We start from the raw sequence: 10,186 nt of genomic DNA on the forward strand, positions 1-10,186 counted from the left end.
AAGTTCCTACCAGAGATTCTCTTTGTCAGTGATGATGCAAGAATCCTGGCTGGCATGGTATCAGATTAAAAAAAAAAAAAATCTGTGGTTTTGTTACATGAATACATTTGCTTCAGAAGTCCTTGAAACAAAACACCCCACATTCACATATTGACTTTTCTGACTGCAATAACAATGCAATCTGAAAAGTATGGAGAAGGACAAAGACATGGAAGGGTTTATATAATTTTCTAAGGACAAGTCAAGTGGTGTTATCAGATACGAAATCTGACTAAAACAAGACAGAGGATATTTTACCATTCCTTTGCAATTAAGCACATTAATAGAGCCTCCTGTTAATAAAGCAGAATTATATACAAGGTGTCTAATAAGAAAAGTTTCCTACCCCTCCAGAACTCCTTTCATCCAGTATGCTGAACAAAATCAAAATACTGTTCCAAGATGACTCTTTATAGATGCCATGATAATTTTGGCCTGGGGAGTACTGCCCTGTGCAGATTAACAAAATCTACTCTAAGCGGACATCTAGATAGGGGTTTATTTCATACACTGAAAAGCCTCTTCTCTTGCATAGGTTTCAAATTGCTTCTCCAATAGCTCAGTAAATTACATGGATCCATGCTGCAAAGTAAGTAACAAGCAAAACCACAGCAACAGTCCATCGTGAAAGAAGATGAGGGCAAAGACACAGTTAATTGTGTGAATGGTGCAACACCGGGAAGATTTAGACTTTCTCGATGCCTGGGGAAGCTGTTTTGGACAGAAGGAACCTGCAGACCTGGCAGCTAGCATTTCCATTCCTGGTAGCAGCTTCCTAGAAGACACACTAGTAAGAGCAGCCAGAAGAGCTTTAATGTAATTATAAGGGAGAAGATGATAATGAGACAAGGTCTGATCTGTCAAGTACATAAAAGGGTCTCTAAGCATCATAAATAGCAAGCCCATTTTGGGCATAATCTTCATTTTTTACTTGGTGATGCCAGGAGCCTAGGTAGTAAACAAGAGAAGCTGGAGATACACCAGTATGAGCAGAAACACCAAACTTAGTATTTCTGAGCTCCAGATATGTCTGTATGATACAGTATAGTGCCACAAAGAGACGGCAGACAGAGCCAAACCAACCTCTTTGGTACCAAAGGTAATATACTTGCTTCTCACCAGGTAAATAAGCCCAGGGCACAGCTTTCTACTGACAGGTAATACATATTACTTTCAAAACCACCCAATAACATGTGAAATGTTAAGTTTTTTTCAAAAGATGGAACACATTTGTAGTGTAACCACTGTTATTTGCTGTGGTTAGAAAGAGATGAGCATGTGAAGTAAAATTATGTTTTATGGAACAAAAAATGGCATTGAATAAGTAAGTAAAAGTGTAAGTGACAGTATAAAAAAACCCAAAAGAATGAATGAAATGGTGACAGTCAGCAGAATTAAAGAAAATGTAGCCATTTTGAAAACCACCAGTTACAAGAAGTAGTTCGGCACAGCCGAGGTCAACTGCTAAATAAAGATGCCAAATTGTAAAGCACTATGCTCTGAAAACTGAAAAAAAATACCAATTTTAGTATTCAAATATACGTATTTATTTATTCGTGTCTCTCAGAAAAGAAAATGGGAAGCAGCACAGCAAACATTCCTGAGGGCTAAAAAGTACTGTCTTGTGGCCCAGAAATGGCCCCTCAGCTGTCAGTTGGCCACCTCTGACCTAGATGAAACATAAAACACTTGCTTGCAGCATTTGCAGATGACACAGTGCTGGGGTGGCAAATCAGGAGGAAAACAGGTTACTGTTACAGAATGAGCCACAGCACTTTGGCTGAACAGACTCAATCTAAGAAATGCAATTTGATGTAGACAAGAGGAAGGCAGTACATTTGGGAACAAAGAATGCAGGTTTCATCTATGTAGAACATGCTGAGGAGGATTTGGGGATCATCGTTAAGGGTTTCACTATGTGCTCTCCAGTGCGACATTGTCACCAACAGAGCCAAGGCAACCCATGGATTGAAAGAGAAATCAGAAGCAGAACTTGACTTTACACAGCTTTGATAAAGACAGTGATTTAACAGTGACTGTAATTACTCTGTTCATACTTCTAGAAGGAGATTACAACAGTGGAGTGTAAAGTAGATCCACAAAAGGGACTGAAAAACAAATGTTGAGATGCACAAGAACCTCAGACTATCCAGCTTACTGTAAGTTAGATAACTGCTATCTTGAAACAAGACCTTGTAGTCTAATAGGAAGGAAAAGCCATGTGACAACTGTGCCAGTGGAAAGAGTAGTCTGCATGGAAATCCTTGAAATAAACCCAATCTCCTTCTATAATGCATGTGTCTCAGTTCAGGTTCCTGGGGAAAATTAAGTAGAATGGGCAGGCTGAAAAATCAGACTGGGCTGTCACCTTCAAGTCCCCACTCTTTCATTTTTTGGTTTTGTTTTACTGCATTAAATGTGTGCAACAGTATGCACTTGGGAACTAATAATAATAATAAAGTCTGCTATACTTGGGCTTAGCAACTGGGAATATCAGAGAAGGTGACAGATTCAGGAGTATCAAAATTACTTCAGGTCACCAGTATGTGGCAGCTGTAAAAGACAAATGTCATCTGGGGCTATATCTGTCAGAGTATTCCAAGAGAAATGGGGAAGAACTGGTGTTATGCACATGGCTCTAGTGCTTAGGAAATACTGATTCAAACTGGAACAGGTGCAGAAAAGGAAAGGGAATTTAAAGCCTACAAGAAGAGACTGAAACACTGTGGCTTGTTTAACTTACAAGAAAAATCCCAAGAAATGCGAAATAAAGCAATCCAACAATCTCAAAACAACAGAAAAATCATGTTGAAAGAATGGCTCTTTCTAAAATACAAGAGGAGAAAAGAGCTATTTAAGCTAAAGGACAACATTGGAAAAGTTATCAAATTTATGCTGGAAAATGGACATACGTTAACAAGCCAGTAATAACCAGCTTTAAACTGGAACGTTATAGTCTCAGAAAAAAGGTTTATGATATTGTCCACCACAGCAGGAGATGCTGCCTGAAGACACAAGAGGTACTTTCCTTCCAATATTTCTAAGAAAAGGCCATAATTTCAAGTCTGTGTTTTGAACAAATGGGAGTTCAGCTCTGAAACAAACATGTGAACCCATTAATTAAGAGGACTTGTTTGTCAAATACTTATTAATGTACTGTGCAGTTTAATTGCAGGTCGACAAACAGAAATGTTACTTTCCTTATTTCGGATACCCTAAGTAGCAGTCTCAAATAAAATCAAGTGTGTAAACCTCCTCTCAGCAGAAAAGAGCAGGTTACTTACCTATTGATTCAGCAACATATTTTATATGCACCACATTACAAAGTGTGGATTTTGTGCTTGTGAAGGTGCCAGATTGATAGTTCTTGAAGTTGACTGCCTATTGTCTGGTACTACAATCACAGTGGCAGTAGAAGCATCTTCCACACACTGCCCACACTAGTATCTTTCACTCTTATCTCTAGGAAACAGCTGTCTGCCATTCAGTCCTAGCCTCCACTGCTGAGAAAGTTAGCAAGGACACTTGTGACCTCCAACTGTGCTATGGCAACTTACCTACTGAGAACAGCAGCTAGGTCAGCACGCACTTTCCACGAAGTCCAGGAGCAACTACACGTGCTAACTACAGTGGTGCTGGGTCAAAATGGGAAATTAAGATGCAAAAAGTGCTCTCTACCTCATCGGTCACCTTGGTTGTCTGAGTGCAGAGCTAAAAACAAAGCCTTTTTAACAGCATCGTTTCTCAAGAAAACTAGTAAAAGAAACATAATGGCTTACAGCAGTTACAGCCCAACGCAGCGGACCTGAAAAACTACTGAAAGTCAAAGCAAATCCTCTAGCTGTCATCTCACGTCCTTAAATTCTCACCTGCTCAGGACCCATGGAGGACAACCCTGATGTAGGCACAGAGGTCGCTGAGGTCATGCTGATCTGCCCTGTCATCTGGTTCATGTTGTTCATACCACTTGTGTTGGTTGCCATGGATACACTGATGTTCATGTTATTATTGTACATGCTGGTGCTTGCTTGCTGCCCAAAATGTGGTGGGGACTGTTGTGAAAACATGCTACAGCAAGGAATGGAAAAAGCAATGTGTCAGACTTAGAACGCTGAAGCCACTAAGAAACTACTCTCTTTTTAGTATATCTTAAGCTAGACTTTGTATATAGTCATTTATTCCAACTTCAAAGGAAAAACTAGTTTTCAGCTACATTAATGTCTAAGGAATAGATTTTCAAAATTTAGGGTCCCATGTCTGTGCACAAAAATGCATGCCTTTGCGTGTGAAACTATGGCAGAGTACAAATCTGTTATACGTGTGCAATAACAGACAATTAACTGTTTAAATGAGCTTTGCATGTATTTTAACTATGTTTAAGAAAGTAATTTTTGGAGGGAAAGGAAACCACCTTTTTCTCTTTCCAGTGTTAGCACAGCACAGGACTGTTGAGCTGAAGTTGGATCTGGTCTAAGAAGTTTTTTTTTTTGCAAAAGAGGCTATTTGCACATATGAATACCAGATTTGCACATACAATTATGGCAAGTGGGCTCACAAATATAGACATGCAATTGTGCAGAAATTTATTTACTAAATCTTGGGATCAGGTTTTGAAAATGTGGCACTGTAAGAAATACCATAAAGTCTAAGACAATTACCCTCTACGTTCCTTTAAGGTCATTTCAGAACAACCTAAGGAGAAGTAACTGTGGAAGATCTCATCCCAGATTTTATACAAAGTCAAGTGCTTTCTGGATAGTATCTTCCTTCCCATTATGTCGGAAGTTATATGAGAGACTTTTTTACATCTCCTAAAATGCATTTCACTGTTTACGTCTCGGTCTTTTCTACTTTTTCAGCATAATCCAACAGTCAATGAAGGAATTATTACCGACAATGTGTCTGTTTAGAGATCTGCATTAGACTGAAATACTGTGGAAGGGCTCCTGTGTGTCAGATGGCACTCAGTAACCACCTCCATATCAATGGCTGACTTTTACTTCCCTGGGAAGGACTGCTCCCACAGCTGAGGAAACCTTTCAGGGTTAACGGTCAACCTTGCACTTGGGTACTCCATTAGGCTATTGCTGTGCACTGTGAGACTCGGTGGAGCGCAACGGCATTCTGGGCACAGGACCAAACTCAGAAAATCCCACCATTCTCTTCCTTCCCATTCCATGTCTTTTCAGGCCACCTAACCCCATTTTTAAGTTGTTATCTGGATGGCTGAAACAGTACACTACAGATCATTGTGAATACTCAGTGGCTTGTGTAAACGCATTTGACATGTCTCCACTGTAGAGCTGCAGTTTAGCAAGCCAACCATTAGTCTTATCGAGCTGCCCCTGATGCCGCTTCAGCAGAAGCCATGACAGTGGTAGCTATGCCTCCTGCAGATGCTTCAGGAAGACAGTAAGGAAGAGGCATGGACAAGGATGAGGATAAATCAGTTGCTTTAAGGGGAACTTCACTTGGATCAGCATCATCACTGAAATACTGGTGGTTTGGGTTTATTAAATCTTTGTCAACCAGCGGGAAAAAGTTTGTTGCTGGGCTGGGATAGTAAGAGCAGCCTGAGAACTTCAGGACAACAAAAGCACTGTGCTAGAGACAACTGTGCGTACTCCAGTTTCAAGTGACACAGGCTGTACACCAATCTGATAGCTCCTCCTGCCTTTCATTGAAAAGCACAGATCATTGCAATCTGGAAGCTCATTGCTGCCTATTGATAGTGTTCAACATCCAACCCATTCAATGGGGACAGGCTGATTAGAGCTACACTGACTGGGGCATGGGCCTCAACTGAAAAGGTGACTGCATGCATGAGGCACGCTACAATGCTCTCAGAGAATGACAGTTATATGCTGACCCCCAGTATGTGCAAGCACTAATGGATTGAACCCGGTTGCAATCCAGCATTTGAAGTGGGAGGTGATATCCAGTCGCCACAATTCCAGCACAGTAGGGAATGCATATGCTCCAGCTCAGCTGATCCAGCCATGTGGAAAGCAGTGTGGGAGCACAACATGAAAATTGTACGCAGAAGAAATGCATCCACACAAACATAGGGGCTGGAGTTCACTGTGCAGCAGAGGTGCTTCTTAAGGACACACAGCGTTTTATCAGTTATCACAGACAAAGCAATGCATTGTGTGGATGCAGGTCTTTTAGCTATGCACTCACTTTGCCTTGTACGAAGACAGAATTTAAACCAACTCGTCAAGCCAAATTGAAAAGAAATCTTTTAGGATATAGTTAACAATAAACAAGCAAACAATTACAGAAAACAACTCCCTAAGTAAGTGTAGACCATAAATGACCCCATTAGTCTGTGTGTTCATTTTGGTTTTGTTCTAGATTTACCTGTTTCCACCCATATTCCCTTGTGCCCACCCATTCATCTCCGTAGAGGACTGATAGGCAGGATTAGCCTGAGACTGCTGAATCATGGGGCTTTGAGTATGAGCCAGTCTTGGGGACATCAGTGGACTCTGAGGAGTGGTGGCCCCTGTGAAGCCTGGATCGGGCTGCTGACTAATACCTGAAGAAGAAAACAAGAAATTTAGCCACTGTACATTCAAAGCTAAAACAAGCCAAGGTCTCATACCTGCAGACATGTCTTTACACTGTCCTACTTATGTCATCTGGAATCTATAACCTTGTGACTTACTTTTAATCTAAATCCCACATTAAGACATCATCAACTAATATTAAATGCATAACCTTAAAAAAATAATTTTGCATATGTTGGCCACCTGTGTGTCCTAATCACATAAGTGGTCTCATTCCTCTACAGACCAAAAGAAAAATACTAGTAAGTGATTGGTTTTTTACCCCAGAAACTGCATTCCAAACAACATATAAAACATATTGCTTCTGTCTATGAATCCATTTTGGCGAAACTTATGCAGGACCCATTTACTGCATGGCACTGCCTTTTAACATTTAGGCTATAATTTTCAATTTTTTCTAATGTTCTTAGAACCTTAGTATCTCTATTTCTGTGTCCCTGCAAAAACAGGCAATGCCATTTTGTGCAATCATTTAATGATTTTGTAAAATCAAAAAATTATCTAGATGCAAAGAAATCCTAATTCAAGCTGTAAAATGCCAATTGTGTGCAGAAATTATGTCTTAAACCGAGTCACTTTGGTCTTGTTTAAGTTCATCACAAACAGCATACTCAACAGAAACAAGCCACTCTTAATGCTGGGGTAAGAATCAGGTGGAATGAAATCTGTTCTTACATTTACTGTCTGTGTGACTTAACTTCTTTGTATCTTTGTTTATATCATAACATGGAAGTAACACAATGTCTCTTAATTTTCATAAAGCAATTACAAATACGTGGAGTGAAAGCACTACTATGATTTAGAAACTGGTGTAAAGGATAACAGATTGGTAAGAGTAGATAGCAAATTTAGAATTGGACAAACATAATTTGTTGTATCAGCAGAACTTGCACATAACATATTATTTAATATATTTGCAATATAACTTATACAATACTTATCATTATAACGTACACATGAAGAATTATGTTTCCTGGGGAAGAATCTGTCTGATATTTAAGCAGGATCTCATTATCAAAATTAAAAGAATTATGTACAGCTTTGTTTCTGGTCATTTTATGCTGTTCACCAACATCAATTCCATCTTTTTCTTCATTCGCACTTTATATATTGGTTTGCTTAGTTCAGTCAAAATTCAGAGTCCATCAAGCCAATACATACACATATATGTGTTCATGTGTGCATACACACTTTTATCTGCATGTATCTATCTATCTATATAAACAAACACACACCCTGCACTTCTGCTGCTGCTCAAAAAAAGAGCCGTGCTTGGAGAATTCTTGGTACTAGAGCTAGGAAAGTGGAAGGCACTATGCTGCACTTAAGGACTCCCAAGGGGCCCCAACCTTCATGTTTCCCATTGTTCCCAGGGGGCCAGGCAAGGACCTGTGGGAGCGGGGCTTGAACCCAGTAGTGGGGAGGACACAGGGGAGTAGGACTGCTGAAACGCACTGGGGGGGGTGGAACCAGTACCATAGTTCGGAGGAAATGGAAACTGCTGTGCGTTTGCCTGCGGGATCCGCGGATTGCTCATGGTTGCTGGTATGCCACCGGCGGCCACCATGCTGGGGGTCATGCTCAAGCCCTGCCCTCGCATCATCAGCGTCCGCTGCTGCACCTGCTGCTGCTGCTGCTGCATCTGCCGCTGTCGCAGGTGCTGGCTCAGGATCTCCCGCTGCCTCTGTGCCAGCATCTGCGCGTTGATAGGACCCTGCAGAGAAAACCACCGCCACCTATCAATAACCCCTCCTAAGGCAACCTGACCAGTGGAGGCATTTCCACTGGAGTAATCTGGAAGATTCCACCTTTTTTTCCCCTCATCACACAACTAACAATAATATTAAATGGGAGAAAATAATCCTATTAATACTTCTGCTGGGAAAGACTTCCAACAGTGCAAGAGTCAGTAACTGAAATAATACCAGTGTTTAATGTTGCAGTGATTTGCAATTGCAAATAGAGTAGCTCATTAAAATTGCGTCTTTAGGAAATGAGAAGCTTGGTTAAAACACAGTTATATTGTATGTCTAGTAAACAACCATCCACCCCATGTAAATACGGGAAAGACTCTCAGAAATAAAACAGTAAAATACTTCTCATCATACAGACTGCATTATTTGTATTCAAGCTTTAGAATTTATTGTATGTGTTTACCACATAGCATTACTACCGTATTTAAGTGGAGAGAGAAAGAAGAAAACAAAGTGATTTTTAAAAAAGTACTATTTCTCTCACCTGTGTTGGCACTCCAGGTCTCAAAGACAGATTCATATTGGAGACACTACTGATCTGATTTATCAGTGGCTGCCGATTCTAAAGAAAAAAAAAACCCAACACAAAAACCCAAAAGTTTTTAGAAGGAAAACAAGAAAAGGGAATTTTTATATACAGAGGTATATACATCTACTTCCCAATCAGTTGGTTTGAGGACCTAGCTTTACATACCCAAGCAGGGACTAGTTTTCCTGCTCAAGTCCTATTACTACTCACAGAATTCTGTTTCATAAGGAGATAACACACCATACAAATAACAACACAGGCACTAAGCTGTTTACCAAACGTGCTGCCTTTACAGCTCCTACCGTTTTTGAGTTTGGGACTGGACTGTTGAGGTTTACTCTGAATTAGACCTTATCCTGATGTCTGAAGGCAGAAATGATCTTTCCTCCTCCACTAGAAAAGCACTAATATCTTATTTAGAGTACTACAAACCTATAAATTTAAAAATGAAACAAGAAACAACAACTTAAAATGATTCTTAAAAGTTGACCAAGGCCACAACAAGGGAAAGATGTAGGTAACAGGCAGCAACAAAAAAAAAGAACTTAGATTAACTGGAAGACTCAAGATACAGCAAACAGGAAAAGACCTGTATAACAAAAAGCACCACTGTAGCCTTGCTCAAAGAATCAGTGAGACCTAGGCTTAAATACTAGGCACGTTCCTGAACAGTATTAGAGAAAGAATAATGGAAAGATGCAAAAAAGATAAAAAAAAAAATAACGTGCAGGGTATTGTCTCAACAAAACTCATTATGGCTAGTGTTTTTAGTTTCAAAGTGGAATTAGACTATAATAAAGCAGGGTACACACTTAAGACCTGGTCTACTCGCAGCAAGCTGACAGTCAGCCGGCTCTGCCTAGGAGAGGCACCTGCGCCGATGTGGAAGTGGGCACGGGAGGGGAGGTACCTGCTGTGCCTGGAGCCTGTGCTGCAGCTGGAGCCGCAGCTGGTTTGGCTGGCTCTGCACGATGCCGGCGGGCCGGAGGCCGGGCCGGGGCTGCATGCGAAGGGCTGCGTACCCCGGGCGCTGCCCCATGGGGTGGAAGCTCGGGTCCTGCATGGGCGCATAGCTGCCCTGCGCCATCTGAGCCTGCGCCGCGTACTGCTGGGAGAACACCGGAGCCTTCTGCTCCATCAGGATGCTCGACTCCTGGCTGGGGAAGGTCTCTGGGTCGACAGCTTGGCTCTGCAGAAATACGTGAACAATAGAAACAGTTGGCAGGACATGGCTTTTCACAGGATTATATGAGACTAATACAGTCACCCTGCAAAACCAACCTGCTAGGCTG

At 41.1% G+C, this 10,186-nt stretch overlaps 1 protein-coding gene across 9 annotated transcripts in view; it reads right to left on the reverse strand.

The window, feature by feature from the left end:
- The window catches only part of NCOA2 (nuclear receptor coactivator 2), a 198,013-nt gene that overhangs the window by 9,786 nt on the left and 178,041 nt on the right, over nt 1–10,186 (reverse strand). For 8 of the 9 annotated variants that reach the window (XM_074882685.1, XM_074882714.1, XM_074882705.1 and 5 more), the window contains 5 exons: nt 9,805–10,083; nt 8,850–8,927; nt 8,088–8,325; nt 6,403–6,580; nt 3,909–4,107 (listed from right to left, as the gene is read on the reverse strand). In XM_074882685.1, coding sequence (XP_074738786.1) covers nt 3,909–4,107; nt 6,403–6,580; nt 8,088–8,325; nt 8,850–8,927; nt 9,805–10,083 — 972 coding nt within the window. The remainder of the gene's footprint in view (nt 1–3,908; nt 4,108–6,402; nt 6,581–8,087; nt 8,326–8,849; nt 8,928–9,804; nt 10,084–10,186) is intronic. The other variant, XR_012630727.1, reaches the window with a different exon arrangement.

This window comes from Strix uralensis, chromosome 1, assembly GCF_047716275.1.
Source record: "Strix uralensis isolate ZFMK-TIS-50842 chromosome 1, bStrUra1, whole genome shotgun sequence".
NCBI classification, from domain to species: Eukaryota; Metazoa; Chordata; class Aves; order Strigiformes; family Strigidae; genus Strix; species Strix uralensis.